The sequence below is a fragment of the Sorex araneus genome, chromosome 2 (assembly GCF_027595985.1).
Source record: "Sorex araneus isolate mSorAra2 chromosome 2, mSorAra2.pri, whole genome shotgun sequence".
Lineage (NCBI taxonomy): Eukaryota > Metazoa > Chordata > Mammalia > Eulipotyphla > Soricidae > Sorex > Sorex araneus.
Genome location: NC_073303.1, coordinates 52,580,910 through 52,598,663, shown reverse-complemented (window position 1 = coordinate 52,598,663; position 17,754 = coordinate 52,580,910). Strand labels below are relative to the sequence as shown.

Sequence of the window (17,754 nt, the reverse complement as noted above, 5' to 3'; positions counted from 1 at the left end):
GGCACTTCCGCACCGAGTGCTCCCTTCAGTGAACTCCGTGTTCGGGGAGGGGTGGAGGGGTGCTGGTCCAGGGAAGGGAGGCTGGGAGTGCCTCCTGCCTGCGCGGAGGGCAGACCCCGTCGTGGTCTGGAGACCCTGGAGTCCGGGCAAGGGGCTGGGGTGGGCAGGTCGGAAGACAAGTGCTAGCCCCGTCCTCTGACAGGCCGGGTTTAAAGGGCGTCTTAGCCAAGCATCTGCACGTTACTTGGGTGGGGAGTGGGCACACCTGCATTGCTCGGGGGACGCGAGCCACACCTGGTGGTGCTCGAGCACCTCTGGGATGCCAGGGGCGGGACTCTGTCGCCGCACGCAGGCACACACTCCCCGCTGTATTTCCCACGGCCCTGTAGACACGCCTGGTTATCCCTTCGGAAGACAGTGACATAGGACCCCGTTTCAGAACATGCACTCGTAAAGTCTAATGATTTAAAAATAATATAAATGTCACGGCTGAAACAGCAAAAGAAACAAGTTGATTCTGTTTAGTATCTAGACACGAGAACACATTTAACTGAGTTTCAAATTTAGAGGGTAGGTCTTTCAATGTCTATCTAATGATAGATAATAGTCAGTAGGCTTTATACGCTAAAATAAATCGTTTTTGTCTTGGGGCCACACGTGGCCGTGCTCTGCATCCAGGGATTACTCCTGGCAGTGCTCAGGTAACCTATGGGAGCTGCGAAGCAGATCCTGGTCTGTCACTTGCACGGCAAAACCCCTAAGGGCTCCACTCTCTCCCGGCCCCTGTGGATGAAAATGTTCCCTGAGCAATTGAATCAGTCATTTTGTTTCCAAAAAGATAAAAAGACAATGCCTTTGTTTCCCTGTTTGTTTGCCTGATTCTCAAAATTCATACAAGCAGCTCCTGCAGAGAATCAGTGTTCTTTTCACCCTAAACATTATGGGTTTGGATAATCTTTAGAAATGCCTTGCTTCAACGAATGATCCATCCTACAGCACTCTGGGTTAATTCCCAACACCCTGTGGTGCCAGGTCATTCCTAGGTGATACCCTGGAGGTTTCTGAGCACTGTTGGGGGAGCACTGCAGAGTCATAGCACCTCAGAAGCCATTGCCCAACCCTCAAGCTCTTGCGTTGAACCCGGCCCGTTTGTGAGTCCCTAGCAGGGCTTCAGGGACAAAGCCTGGGAGTCCTGCGTCCCCACACCCCTTCCAAACTAATCTACGCTCACATTTGCTAAAACCAACAGAAACCAGTGAACGGTTTTCTAGTCTGTCATTTCCCTTTTGCATTGCAAAGAAGTATAAAGAATAAGTTTGAATTTTGACTCACATGAGACATGAATCATAATTTGAATAATATAAAACAAAACTAGACCAAGACAGTTAAAGCAAGCAGAAAAATTACACGCTTTCTTAAACAGTTTTATTGTTCATAATTAACTGACATACACACATCGATGATTCTTAAATACTTCATTTGAAGATTATAGTGAAAAAACTTATTAAACAGCTCACAGAAAAAAATGTCAATGGCAATATTTTCTACACTGAATTTTTATCAAATAATCTAATAAATTACTTGGATTTGTTAATATGTTCCTTCCAAATATCAAATATTATTAAATATTGAATTGAACCTTAATGAGTTACAACTACATAAATTAATGTCTCCAAATATGAATATTATAATGCAACTTATATTTATACAATAAAACCTGTAAAGTAATTGCTATTTTTAAAATGGTCATTGGAAAACATTTGAAGTTAGATGATTTGCATAAGTATAGCAACTAATTATGTCTGACAAGTAAATCTACATATGTAAATATAGATTTTCATTCTTTTCAGTCAACCATAAAAAGATCCCTTGCAAATCTTAACATACCTGCTTTAAATGAACATTCAGACTGATTTTGAGATGACAGTCATCCTTGCTCAGCTTCTACATATCTATATATGTGGACTATATATATTGCACATGTTCTCACATATTGTGTGGGAGAGACCCATAGAGAGATATATTCCAGCTGTAGGAAACCCTCACAATCATATCATTCTCCTAAATACCAGTAAAGAAGATAAAAATAAAGCAGCATCTTGTTTGCATTCTGTTAAGGGCTGATTTTTATTTAGTTTCTTGCCTATACTTTTTTTGGGAATCAATAAACATAGATTTGAGATGAACACAGTAAGTATACATTGACTCTACTACATCCGAAACAATTCTCATGGAATACAGAATTAGACCGAATGGCTTTTGGCTTTGGAAACCACAAAACTAGTGAAAAGACCAGTGTGAAGAGCCATGTATAATGGAAGAGAAAATGGTGAGGTATGAAAAGGTAAAAGCTAATTACTCTGATGGAAATTTCATAATTTTTCATTGCAGTATTTTTCTACTTGGCAAATAAAACTAACATAGTTGTATTCTTCAAAATGTTTAATCTAGTCCAAAAAGTCACCTATTTTTGGCACAGTGTTTACAAAACTTAATGTAGACAGGGGTTCATGTGAAAACCAGTGTGGCAGCCCCCCCTCCACTGAGCCCTTCAATGGTGAAAGATGATTACAAAATGTCCTCATTGCTTAGTAAGAACACACACACACACACACACACACACACACATGCATTCTGTATAACATTCAAAGTGCTCTGTGTAGTCAGTCATATTAGACTCTAATATGTACAGCAGCTGATTCTATAAATTTATTCTTTTTTGTTTTTTGGTTGACTGGTTTTGTTTCAGGGACACATCTGGCTGTGCTCAGGGCTAACTCCTAGTTCTGTGCTCAGGAATCACTCCTGGTGGGCTCCGAGGACCGTATGGGGTACTAGAGACCGAGTGTGGGTTAGTGGTGTGCAAGCTGATTGTCTTACCCTCTGTACTATCTCTCTGACCCCTATGAATTGACTCTAATTCATAATATTAATTCACAAAGTTAAAGTCATTGCTATGCAAAAGTTTAATGTGCAAATTAAACAATTTAATTAATTGTCAAGATCTGGAAAACGAACTAAACACTACCACTCTGTGCTTGGTTAGCAGCTGCAACAGCTGTTAATATTTTTTGCACATTATCACATTTTCAAAACATTAAGAAGTAAATATTTTAAAAGTTAGTGCAGCTTCCTGCTATATATTGCACTTTCAGTTTATTTCATGAGTCATTTCAATGTTAGTGTGAATTTTTTTAGGCATCATTGCTTACAAAACTGTAAACGGGTTTCGTGCATGATACCTTTCCCATCACAGCTTCCACGGGGCTGGCCCCTCCCGGCCCTGTGAACCTAGTGTCCCTCCACCCACTCTACTTCCACCCAATCTCCTCCCTTGGCAAACTTCGTACTGAAGACCATTTCTCAGTTTCGTTGTATCTGGGTATTTGTTATTTCCCTTCCATGTGTTTTTTTATATTCTGCATATGAGAGAGATTATTCTGTATCTGTCTCTCTTCATCTATCTATCTTCACCAAATATGATACTCTCCGGATTCACCATGCAGCAGGAAATTTCATGATTTTTGCCATTTTTTCACAGCTAAGTGCTACTCCAGCTTGTATATATGTCGTAGTTTCTTTCCCAGTCATCTTTTCTGGGTACTTGTGTTGGGTCAGAGTTGGGCAATTGTGAATAGTTATGACATGAACACAGAAGTGCAAACGTCTTTTCTGAATGGCTTGGGGGTCCATGGCATAGTTTTCAAGAAGTGGAATTACTGGATCATATGGAAGGTTTGTAGCACTGTAGCATTGCTGTCCCATTATTCATCGATTTGCTGGAGCGGGCACCAGTCACGTCTCCATTGTGAGACTTGTTGTTACTGTTTTGGGCATATCGAATACACCACGGGTAGCTTGCCAGGCTCTGAGAGAGATGGAGGAATAGAACCCGGGTAGGCCGAGTGCAAGGAAAACACCCTACCTGCTGTGAGAAGTATCCATATTATTTTCTAGAAGTAGGTTTTACCCGCGCCAGCAGTGGGTGAAGGTTTTTTTCCCCATATCTATCAGTGTCAACGCTGGTTGTTGTTTGTGTTAGATCTGTGCCAGTCTCATGGTGTGAAATGATATCTTACTGTTTCTTTTATAAGAATTACCCTGATGATAAATGATGCAGAAATTAAAAATAAATATATATGCCTTTGTGCCATCTATACGTCTTTGAAGAAGTTTCTGTTCTTTTTTCCTAAAGATTTTGATAGAGTTGGCTAATTTTTTTTCCTTAGTGTTCCATATCCTTCTATATGCTATGGACTGGAGCAATAGCACAGTGGGTAAGGTGTTTGTCTTGCATGCGGCTGACCCGGGTTCAATTCTTCCATCCCTCTCAGAGAGCCCGGCAAGCTACCGAGAGTATCCTGCCCACACGGCAGAGCCTGGCAAGCTTCCCGTAGCAGATTCAATAAGCCAAAATCAGTAACAACAAGTTTCACAATGGAGACATTACTGGTGCCTGCTCGAGCAAATCGATGAACAACAGGATGACAGTGCTACAGTGCTAATGTTCCATCTGTGCTTAATACATCTTTTATATTAATTTTTACTCAGATGAGTAGTGGGAAAATATTTAATCCTAGTCTGTCTTTTACTGTTCATTCTTCCTTTTCTGGAGCTTTTTAGTTTTGTTGGAGTCCCATTTGTTGTCCATGGCTTCCATTTTTGTGTTGAAAGAGATTAAATTTTCGACATAGATGTCTTTAGATTCAATATTATGAACGATTGTACCAATATTTTCCTCAATATAAACTATGAATTCAGTTCTGATATAAAGGTCCTTAATCCATTTTAATTTGACCCTTTTGCATGGTGTCAGAAAGGATTCTGAATTGGTTTTATTTTATTTTTGTATGTGACCAACCAGTTTTTCCAGTACCATTTGTTGAAGAGGCTTTCCTTACTCCACTTCATACCTTTCACTCCCTGGGAGAAATGAACTGTTCAATCTACCTTTGGGTTCTCGATTCCATTTCATTTTTCCCGAGAGTCTGCCCTTGTTCCAGTACTACACTGTTTTGATTAGTTGTTAATATATCACACTGTTTTGAAGTTGGGAAATTTTCTTATTCCCTATGACCACTTTTGTTCTACAGGGTTTTATTTGCTCAATGTAAATCTCAATCGCATCTGATGTATGACTATTTTAAAGAAATGTCATGGATAAGCTTTTATGACTGCATTTATTTTGTATAATGCTTTGGGCAAGATGGTCATTTTAATAATAGTGATTTCTCTAATCAAGGCTGATTCCCAGGTACTTGGTTTCCTGAGGCACAGTTGTGAATGCTACTCCCCCCCCCCCAATTCTCTCTCATTTATGTCATTATTTGATTATTTGCGTAAAGGAAAGTCATGGATTTCTGCCCATTTATTTTGCAGATTGCCAATTTATTGTACAAATCTACTGTTTCCAGAAGCTATTGTGTTAAGGCTTTCGGGTTGTCTAAGTGTAGTGTCTTGTCATCTGCAAATATTAATATCTTCTTTATGCATATTTAGTATAGTAAAAGTACCCTGATATCATTGGCAGTATTTGATAGAGCACAAAATTATAATATTTTAGCATTTACTTGGTAAAGTTTTCAGTGGGAGAAACACAGTTGTACTAACATTGGAAAATATTGATGAATTTATGAATCTGTCACTTTTTTTCAAAGCAGACAGATTTGAAAATGTGACACGAGGCTATGACATCTACCATAATGATTGGGGTTAAAAAGGAACATATGGCAACTATTAGGCATTATCAGTCTGTGCGTTTCCTAGCTTCATTCTTCTTAACTGGAAATCATATATCTAAGAGGTGACATAGCACAGTTGGTAGGGTGTTTGCCTTGCACGTGGCCAACTCGGGTTCGATTCCTCCATCCCTCTCAGAGAGCCCGGCAAGCTACCGAGAGTATCTCGCTCTCACGGCAGAGCCTGGCAAGCTACACATGGCGGATTTGGTATGCCAAAAATAGTAACAAGTCTCATAATGGAGACGTTACTGGTGCCCACTCGAGCAAACTGATGAGCAATGAGATGACAGTGATACAGTGATTGATATGAATCTGTAATTTTTAGCACTTTAAAAATGTTTATATGTCAATATAATGTACTATCAGTAAGTATTATGCCCCAGTTGTTTATAGTTCCATGAAGACAATTTACATCAATTGTGTTATTTAATTATAAGTTTAAATTAAGTTTTCAGAGAAATTTATCTTGCATAAAATGCTTAATTTATCATTGCAAATTCATTTAAATATTTAACAAATCGTGTAATATGCCTGTATTTTATATATGCATATACTTTGTTTGGAATTCTTTTCTACCTTCATTTAAATTTTTGGGGGGGTTCAGGAGGATCACATCCAGTGATTTTCAGGGCTTACTCCTGACTCTGCACTCAGGAATTACTCCGGGTGGTGTTTGGGGGACCATATGGGGCCAGGGGATCCAATCCAGTCAGCATCATGCAAATCAAGTGCCATGGCCACATACTATAACTCTGGCCCAAAGAAAAAGTACTTTATATGAACATGTTCGCTTAAGCAGTTTTTCTGTCAAGCAAGGAGGCGCTGACATTTCATTATCAATGAACGTATCACAAGATTGTTTTTCTTAATAACTTATTTTTATAAAAGGAAGCAGGATTTTCAGGAGAAATAGTTGACACCTGGACTTTCATGGAACATACAAGATGAGAGCACAGTAGCACTGTCGTTCGTTGTTCATCGATTTGCTCGAGTGGGCACCAGTAACGTCTCCCTTGTGAGACTTCTTGTTATGGTTTTTGGCATATCGAATTCTCCATGGGGAGCTTGCCAGGCTCTGCTGTGCGGGCCGGATACTCTCGGTAGCTTGCCGGGCTCTCCGAGAGGGACAGAGAAATCTAACCCAGGTCGGCCGCGTGCAAGGCAAATGCCCTACCCGCTGTGCTATCACTCCAGCCCATATCGCTCCAGCTTCTTGTCACAAAATGAGAATGAAGCATTATTTACTGCCTGAAAATAAAGTGCTCAAAATAAATGTAAAGACAAATTCAGCAATCACCATATGGAGGTATTTTAAAGAAATGCTGATAACCAACTTGAAGAGCTTAGAACATTCAGAAGTACTTGATAACGCGAAGCATGTTAGTAATAACACAAACTAGTTTAACACTTACATCATACCAAGGGATAATGCAAGCAACCACCAATCCACATAGGTCTATTAAAGAGATTTAATAAATTAAAAAAGCAAATATGAAGCTGGGGGGTTAAAACAGTGAGTTGGGGGCTTCCTTACACACAGCCAACCCTGGATTGAAGCTTCGATTCTTGGCAACCCATATGGTCCCCTGAGCCCTGCAAAAAAGAATAATTCAGAGCCAAGAGTAATTCCTAAGAACACAGCCACCTCTCAAAAAAAAAAAAAAAAAGAAAGAGATGCGTCGGCAAATTTACTATGTAGAACGGAGGATGTGCAGAGAGATCTACTTCCAAATAATTCAATATCGAAAAGGAGCAGAAGTAATTTAGGAGTGGAGAGGCATGATGAAGCCTATCTCATGCAGATAATAAAGTTACGCTGAGAGTTTGCTCACTTGATAAAATGGGGTACAGGTGAGCTCTCCTCTGTGCACCTCTCAGTAAAACACACACAGAAAAGATCCATCCACAACACAAAAACATTTTAAGATGCATATACTCTTGTATTCTGCAGCATGTATGACCAATAATCTTTAAAAGCATCAAGATCATAAAGCAAATAGGAAGTGCACGGCACTGATATGTCTAAAGACACATGGCTGCTAAATAAAATGTGTACAGTCCTAGAACATGGCTACTAAATAAGATGTGTATAGTCTTGGGTAGAATCCTAGAACAGGGAAAACTTAAGAAATCTGAATAGAGTACAGACTTCTGCCGATACTAATGCATCACGCTAGTATATCAATTCAAGTGAATATGTCACAATAGGCTAAAGCATAAGAAATATGTGAATAGACTATGAACTATAGTCCAATTCTTGGTCCCAGATTTTTATTAATCTAACTACTCTCATATAAATAGTTCATTTAAAGATCAAATGAAAAATTTGAGAACAGAAGATTTTTTTCTATTTCAAAAGTTACTGCAGAATATCTCTCTGGACTTAGTTACTAAAATACTAAATTACAGAAACCCAAAACTGAGAGGCCGCTAAGTGTGGTCACTCGACCTCATACTTCTTCATCCTCAGCAATGGAAAACAAATTATCTAATGCTTCCTTTTCAGCAGGTCTGACTTTGGGGAAGAGACTCTCCAAACAATAATAGTGAGTTTTGTTGAAATATTGTATGCAATCAAAGTGAAAGTAAAGTGAAATTTATTAGTTACACAGGCGTGGGGGGGGCTTAGGGTGGGGGGGCTAGGGGCGTGGGGGGGGTTGGGGTGTGAGGGGGCGGGGTGGAGCTATACTGGGATTCTTGGTGGTGGAATATGAGCACTGGTGAAGGGATGGGTATTCGAGCATTGTATAACTGAGATTTAAACCTGGAAACTTTGTAACTTTGTAACTTTCCACAATAAAAAATTTAAAAAAAAGTTACTGCAGAGATAATGATCAATAGTGTGGTACTGGCATAAATACATGTGTATTAATTACCATAATTAATAAATGCAGAAAATAGATATAAATTCTTGCATTTTAGGGCAACTTTGGAATGTGGGGTTGTTGGGCACCTGCCCAGACTCTGGGCTTACTTCTTGCTCTAATCAGGAATCACTCCTGACTTTGCATCATATTTGTTACTGGGAGCAAGTGGGTCGGCTGCACTAAAGCAAATGCCTTACACTTGTATATCTCTCCATTCCTCTAGATAATCATTTTTTTGGGGGTCATACTCAGTGATGCACAGGGGTTATTCCTGATTCTGCATTCAAGAATTACCCCTGGCGGTGCTCAGGGGACCTTTTGGGGTGCTGGGAATCAAACCTGGGTCGGCCACGTGCAAGGCAAACGCGCTACCCGCTGTGCTATTGCTCCAGTCCCTAGATAATCAATTTTTAACAGATGTGCAAACAATTCAAGGAGATAAAGCAATTTTTTTAAAAATAAACACTTAAAAATTGGATATTCACATTTTCATATCTCAGACTATGCTCAAAAATTAATTCAAAATTTGAATCAATTTGAATTTGACAAGTTTAATAGTTGATGCTATTTGAAATAGTTGAAATACTTATTAGAAAACAATCTAACAAAAGTATTTATATGTTAAAGGTTTAGATAAGAGCAAAAAATAAAATATAACTTTCATCGTCATCATCATCATCCCACTGATCGTCAATTTTCTCGAGCAGTCTCAGTAATGTCTCCAATTGGTCCTAGCCCTGAGATTTTAGAAGCCTCTCTTTACTTGCCCTTTCTAACGGTGCCGCATTGGAGCTCTTTCCGGGTCGGGGAATGAGACCCATCATTGTTACTGGTTTTGGCATATGAATAAGCCACAGGGAGTTTGGCAGGCTCTTCCATATTTAAAATATGACTTTAAATATTGATAAACTAAACTTTGTTAAAACAAAAATTAAGAATCTATGAGAATACTTCAATATCAATTCAATTTTATATTGGGAAAATATTTATATCACACATTTGTTTGGAGCCAGAATATGAAAAAATAGAAAATACTACAAAATAAACAATCAAATTATTTAAGAATATATAGGTCTATTTAATCATTATTGTAGATATGCTCAATATTCATATCCAGTAAGACAATTAATACTAAATGTTTAATGTTGCTTTATAGGAAGCAAACAGAAAGATAAGTTTTTAGTTTTATTTTCTTTTGCTTGGAATTTTCCCTCTCGAACAGCCCAGCAAGCTATGGAGAGTATCCTGCCCTCACGGCAGAGTCTGGCAAACTACTCGTGGTGTATTCGATATGCCAAAAACAGTAACAAGTCTCACAATGGAGATGTTACTGGTGCCCGCTCGAGCAAATCGATGAACAATGGGATGACAGTGCTACAGTGATGACAGTGACAGTGGAATTTTTTTTATGTTCAAAAACACATATATAGAGTCTATATATTTTTGGACATTCCTAAGACATTATACTTTCCTTTTATTCCATGTACTTCCTGAAAATTTCATTGCTGTGATGTAAGATTACCTGAATGAAATGTCTCAAATGTTATTTTGATTTATTGTGAACCTATTAGATATTTCATTCTATATTGAGATTACCAGATTTATTTAATAATTAGATTATAAATTTATACTTAGTAATTATAGAAATTTTTATATTTTCAAATTTTATATTGATGGCTTTGTTATAAATTTTGCATCAGTATTTTATGATTATTTATTCCTCTTGACCTCATCATATAATTCTCCGTACGCTGCTCATTTTTCTTGACATTTTTCCATCTCCTGTTGTTTCTTAAAGGTTTCCTGTGCTATCTCATCAAAGTTGCTGATTTTTCCTCAGTACCTATCAAGTTGCTATGAGGCCTTCCTTGGAGTGTTTTCTCTGTGGATTTTTTTTCCCAATCATGATCTTTAGTTCTATAATTTCTAATAGCCGGTTTTCTCATTTCTCAGACTTTTTGTCCTTTTTCTACCAACTGTCTCATTGATTCTTTGAGCTCATCAAATATTTCCATTTCAGAATCTGTAAAATCATTTTCAAAGACTATATTAGCTGGCTGGAAGTGTAGAATCTTCTGGACCGTTCTCTTCAGGCATAGAGTCTGGTTGGCTTCTTGCCATGCTGGAAGGGCCATGGCTGAGTACTGGTTTTGTGTTTTGAATGACTAATCTGACTTTGTTTCAGTTCTTACAGAGTTCAGAAAACCAATATGATACATGTGCACATGGTTCCTTCTTTCCCTTTCACTTTAGGTGTTACCTTTGATTCTGGATCACTCTTCTACCAGCTCTTCTAATATTAGTGATTATTTGGTATCAGTCAATATATAAAAGCAAGACACTGAAAATAAATGAGCATCTTTGGTTAGAGGGTACATGAGTGAACTACCATTGAACCCTGTTTTGAAATTTGTGCCATTCCAATTGTTTAATGGGCTAGTCCATATGTATTATTTGTGCTTAAGTTTTCTTAGATCAATTTCACTAAATAAATGTTTAACCTTAACTCTTCTGGTTAAAAAAACCCAACAACCTCAGAATTGTTGGATTTGAAAAAAGGGCAAGGCACTTAATTTACATTAAAATATTTATAATATTATTACTCTAAATCCTCACTGACTTACACTCTTTTCTGTGCCAGGATCAAATACTGACAGACTTGTTGAGCTTTAATTAAATCTCCCATACTCTCTTCTACCTCCTCAACTGTTATTTCTGATATCTCTGTAAGTCCCAATTCCCAGTTGACTATGTAATATGAATATGTGCTTGATTTTGGCTTTTACTTCAACTTTATAAGCCATTCCAGGTCAGTTTCCACTCAAATTTGTCTGCCATTTTCAATCAACTTGCCAATAAGTAGTCTGATACCTTAGAATAGAATTTCAGGCAGGAAGAGAAATAGAGCATTTTGTCAGTTCCAAATATCTATATTGGCTTGTTTAATCTGCTACATTGACAGGAAGAATAATTAGTTAATTCTGCTGTCATAGAAAAACACCACAGACAAGATAGCTGATTAAAGTTAGAAAATTATTTCTTGTCTGCTCTGGAGATTGAAAGATTACAACTAGATCACGAAACATAAGACTTTGTTAGGGACCATTGACTTATCTGTAACCCCCTATTAGAGAACTAGATAAGAGCTCTGTGGGGTATCTTTTAATGTATAATTAATTTATTGATCAGGTTTATCTTTATGAACAGAGCACCTTCCAAATCCTCCATACCTAAAATCATATTGATGTCAGAGTTTAAATGTATGAATTTTCAGGTAATATTTTGGTATTTTAATATATAAAGCAGCAAACAGGTTTTTGTAAGACTTTCGGGTTATTTATGAATATTTTAGTATACGTCATTGATATTATCAAGTAAAGGAATGCACAATTCTAGAGACACTGATTAAGCAAGGGACCTTCTAATTTTTTTCCACTAGTGATCTTTTTGACTCATATATCAAAGAAAAATACAGCATGTAAGTCCTGAGGTCTTTAGTCCCAGTAGCAAGTAGATCCAGATGTAATTTCTAGTGGACATGCACTCCCATTACGCATTTTCAACAATTTTGAGGATTGAACCTATGTTTTCTTATACAGTGAGACATGAATGAAAATTCTCTGTTATTTACCTTTAAATGTACCACAAAATGAGTCAACAGGAACTTCTGAACTCCACGTGGTCAGTGCGTGGAATCTCTGAATAAGCACGTGGACCTTCTCCATCCCGCTGTGCTCTTTGCTGCCTCCAAGAAGCAATATTCCCCTCCTTCCTAATAGACAGTGATTGTAGAGAGCCCTTGTGGGGAAAGACGCACGGACGTCCCCCACGCTTAGTGAGCCCCCAGAGTAACCCTGAAGGCTCCATGGTACTGATCAGCTATAGACCCTCGCACTCAGGGCTTCAGGGAGAAAACGTTCAGGACCAGGTCAAGAAAAACAACGATATAAGTAAGTAGTCAACAAAGCACAAGATAGGATGAGAGAATAAATGAGAAAAATACACTCAGAAATGACAGAACTAAAGAATTTGCTGTGAAATGAAAAATCTCTCGGTAGCAAAATAATGGAAGCTGGGGGCAAAATCAATGAACTTCACAGTGAGATTCAGTAAATCCCTAGAAAACAACAGAGAAAGAAAAAGTCTCAAAATAAATGAACAGCACACCAGAGAACTTTGGGATTAATTCAAGAGGACTAATATAAGAATCTTCAGACTCCAGAGAGCAGGAAGGCAATTCGGGTAGAGAAGCCAAGTCAGAGAAGTTATATGGAGAAGTTCCCAGAGTTGAAGAGCAAATGCACCCAGATTCAAGAGAACCAAACCAGCTCAAAGAGACCCAGACAAAAATGCCCCAAGACACTTTCTAATCACAATGACAAAAACCAAAAAGACACAAAAATATTCCAAAAGACATCTTCATCAAAATGACAGTCAAAAATAGCACTGTAATCCAGTTGTTCATTGAGTTGCTCGAGTGGGCACCAGCATACGTCTCCATTGTGAGACTTGTTGTTACTGTTTTGGGCATATCAAATACACCAAGGGGAACTTGCCAGGCTCTGCCATGTGGGTGGGATACTCTCGGTAGCTCACCACCTCTTCGAGAGGGGCAGAGGAATCAAACCCAAATGGCCGCATGCAAGACAAACACCCTACCCCCGTGATATCGCTCCAGACAGTCAAAAATAGAGATATATTACTGAATGCAGCAAGATCAAGGAAGAAAATTATAAACAATGAGTGTCCTTAACATTCACAGAAGATTTATCAAATAAGACTCACTGAACAAAAGACAACAGTGGAATATACGGGGGAAAAACTAAACAAAATAAACATTTCATCCAGACTATTTCTCAGAGATTCATGGAGAGTCAAGAGCTCAGAAACTTTATGCACTCAGAATCAACTTTGTGAATGGAACTGAAGGGGCTTTATTAAGATGGCAATTCACACAAATATGGCAAGTTGAACAGAATGGTGGCAGATAAAAAATCTTCATGACAGTAATCTCATTCTGTGAACTTACTAAATGTACCAATTAATAGACACAGAGTGCCAGTTTGGAATAGATAATTGAATAATCTTCAATTTTTATCTACTGCCTATAAGAAATACATTTAAATAGAGCAAACAAACCCAAAATCAAACAATACAAGACAATATCTCAAGCAAACTACTCACTCAAAAAGGTCTGTGTTGCCATGCTTCTATTAGACAACTTAGATTTCAGACTAAAAAAGGAATAAGAGATGAGAGACTCATTTCTTAATTATCAATTGATATATACACCAGAAGAAATCATACTCCAAAACATTTTTTCACCTAGTGAGAGATCAGCAAAATACTAAAAAAAGAAATGATAATAGACTTGCAGAAGATAGTAATAGAAACAGTTAAAATTTAAAACTTTAACACTACTCTAGCAACTCTTGATTGATCAACTAGAGTAAAATGCTACAAGGAAATGCTGACTTTAAAAGAAGAGGAAGAGATTCAAGATATATAAATGGCTTTTGCAAATAGCAAAACATAAGAGATGGGATGTTTTTAAAAACCCCATCCACAATTGTGCCTCAGAAAACCAAGTACCTAGGAATCAGCCATACAAAAGTAGTGAGAGATCTATACAAAGAAAACTAAACTATTAAACATTATTAAAATCAATGGAATAGAACACAAGGAAATGGTACCATATGCCCTGTTCATGCATCGGGAATGTTAACACTGTCAGAATAGCAATGCTCTCAAAGGCATAAGCAGATTCAATAAGGTCCCCATTAGGAAACCCATGGCATTTTCAAAGAAAAGATCAAACACTCCTGAATTAAAAATGGAAATATAAAACAGTAGACATGCCAAATATCCAAATAATTCCTTGTTCATAAAGAGATGGGTGGCATCACTTTCCACCAACTTCAAGCTGCACTACAAAACTTTAATAATTAGAACAGAACAGAATGTGAATAAGGATACTCGATTAAAAATCTAGAGGTAAATCAGGTATATAAATCTGAATATGTACCTTGTTCTTAATCTTTCATATTGGAATAATAATAATATATATAATATAAAAATATATATGTATAAAATAATAAAATTCTACAATCAAGATTACTTTATCCTTCAAACATATTATTACATAGGAGTGATTAAACCTTCCTCAGACAAACAATCTCTGTGGATTTGAGTGCAATAATTCATTTTTGTTCGATTTGAGCATGGTTTTAGAAAAAGGTCATGTGATCAACATGTTTACCAACTGTTTTTTCCAGGCTTTGCATATGTCCCAAAGCATCTCTGAGAGAGAGCATGAGCATAAAGTCAGGAATAAGCCCCGAGCAGCACAAAGCAGTCAAAACAAAAGGGATCCCATAATTTGCAATGCAATCATAAAGTCCTCTCAGAAGTGTCGAAGTTACTGAGCCAAGTAATATTTAAAAAGAAAAGAAGGTGAATACCATTAAGGGGCATTATTAGTATCTTTCACGCCACACTCATCTATTTAATCAAAGATCCATCACAGTTGGTCTATGCATGCTACCTATATTTGAAGAGAAAATTGCAAACATCTAACAGCATGTGGCTTTAAAAGAGAATGCACTTGCTTCTGCTCCCTGCATAATCAGCTTAAAAATCACTTTGGACTTTTGGGAAGAAAATACACTTACTTGTTTTTGTCTAGGTTTAAAATTAACATCAGGATCTTTAGAACAGAATGCTCTGTGCTGTGTATTTTCTCCATTGTCTAAAAACTTGTTCTAAACTGCTGTTCTTTTTTCTCCTGTAAATCTTCGCAGGAAACTTGAAACATCAAATAGATGTATTTTTATAATATTCACAACAGAGTGGCGATAGTGCGGTCCACATAAGGTTTTTGAGGAGATAAAGGCAAGTGATGAATACTAACAAACCTTGATTATTTATTTCAAGTGCTCATAAAGGAGAACACAATTACCAGTGCTTGTAGGTCTCTGGTGTTCATAAACACTTGAGGCTGTCTCTGGGCTTTAAAATATGTAAATATGTAAGAGTAGTGTTCTATAAATAAATTTAGCAATTCAAAGAGAGAGATAGGTAGATAATTAGAGGAGTGATGTATATAAAACTCAAATAAAATAGGAGAAAAGAATGCCTCTGGAAATATTTTTTGTTTGACACTTGATTTTAATTTTTAAATATCTGATCTCCTCTACTTCTTCTGTGAGCTGATAGAGAAGTTCAGAAGCACACATTCTCAAATGTCTATATCTACTCCGGTTCTTACTCCAACATTTTATGTCAGTTCACAATTCCCAATAGAAATGGTGTAGCCGTCTGTTATTACACTGTTACACTGCTATATTTCTTCCAAAGAGGATGAAATACATAGAGGCCAAATACAATGAAAAGAGTTGGGCTAGTTGTTAAGTTAAAAATTCCTGGGCCCTTTTAGATTCATTACGTTCCTCTACATTCCATTTGCATTTTCATCCAAGAAACATCCAAGGAAACTCCAGAGTAAACTTTGATAACCGCTTTGAAAAAGACTTTTTTCCCTCTGTGACTAAGCTCCTTTCATTCCCTACCTCCTCTGCATTCATTTACACACACACACAGTCTACATGTTTTCCCTTTTTTCCAATTTTATAATTATATAGACATTTACGGGCTGGAGCCATAGCGCAACGGGTAGGGTATTCGCTTTGCACGCGGCCGACCCGTGTTTGATTCCTCTGTCCCTCTCGGAGAGCCTGGCAAGCTACCGAGAGTATCCTGCCCGCATGGCAGAGCCTGGCAAGCTACCCATGGCATATTCGATATGCCAAAAACAGTAACAACAAATCTCACAATGGAGATGTTACTGGTGCCTGCTCGAGCAAATCGATGAGCAATGGGATGACAGTGACAGTGATATAGTATAGTGGACAATTACATTTTTATAATAATATAATTGAAAGTGTTCATTAATGCACTAATTCTTCACCTATAGATGGGGATAATTATAAAATTAAAATTACAAACTCACCACTTCTTCATGTCTGCATTTCCTTACATTAATTCCATTTATCTACAATAAAGAGAAATGCATATCTTTACATTACATGTTGTATATTGACTATATTTTTATTAAATATAAAAAATAATTATAAAGAACATACCTGTAGAATTGCATCCCCGATAAATAGGAGTCCTGAAAGTTCCGCTATGAACCAAAAGAGACAGTTATTATGAACTGTTTTCTCTATACAGATGAAGTAGACATTTTAATTAAAGAAAGCCAGTCAAAAGTTAGATAAAATAAGTTTTACTTATACAATACAAAAAAACTATAAGGAATATAAATACAAAACATTATGATTCAGGGGCTGGAGTGATAGCACAGTGGCTAGGGCGTTTGCCTTGCACGCGGCCAACCTGGGTTTGATTCCCAGCATCCCATATGGTCCCCCAGCACCGCCAGGAGTAATTCCTGAGTGTAGAGCCAGGAGTAACCCCTGTGCATCACTGGGTGTGACCCGAAAAGCCAAAAAAAGCTTATGATTCATAAATAAAATGAAAAGCATGATGAGATATTTCTATGCAATTTTTCCATTTCCCATGTTACAGCCTTTAAGAAGCAGTCCAGCTTCTGGGTGGCCTAGTGCAGTTTCTACGTACCACTGTATCACTGTCATCACTGTCATCCCATTGCTCATCAATTTGCCCGAGCAGGCACCAGTAACATCTCCATTGTGAGACTTATTGTTACTGTTTTTGGCATGTCAAATACACCACAGGTATCTTGCCCAGGCTCTGCCATGCGGGCAAGATACTCTTGGTAGCTTGCCGGGCTCTCCAAGAGAGGCAGAGGAATCAAACCTGGGTCAGCCACATGCAAGGCAAACACCCTACCCGCTGTGCTATCGCTACTTACATGAAAAAATTTATCCCAGAGGAATCAATGTATAGAATCAACTCCAAGTTATTTTATTTACCTCAATAATTAAAATTATTGCTTCACACCTTCAGTAATTTTTACTGGATAAATTTTCACTTGAAAGACTAAAGCTAAATTGCATATCAGAATTGTTAAAATGTACAAAACTGGCAATGTTTGATATGCCTGGTGTGTGTTTGTATATTCTACTATTTAATTAAGCAATTAAAGCATCATCCAGTCCTAA

The 17,754-nt window shown here is 37.6% G+C and overlaps 1 protein-coding gene across 1 annotated transcript in view; it reads right to left on the bottom strand.

Annotated features, from left to right (window-relative positions):
- SNTG1 (syntrophin gamma 1) overlaps nt 1-17,754 on the bottom strand; it is a 407,706-nt gene that overhangs the window by 165,350 nt on the left and 224,602 nt on the right. Inside the window, exons 7-8 of the mRNA XM_055126797.1 lie at nt 16,750-16,793; nt 16,617-16,658 (exon numbers count right to left, since the gene is read on the bottom strand). Coding sequence (XP_054982772.1) covers nt 16,617-16,658; nt 16,750-16,793 — 86 coding nt within the window. The remainder of the gene's footprint in view (nt 1-16,616; nt 16,659-16,749; nt 16,794-17,754) is intronic.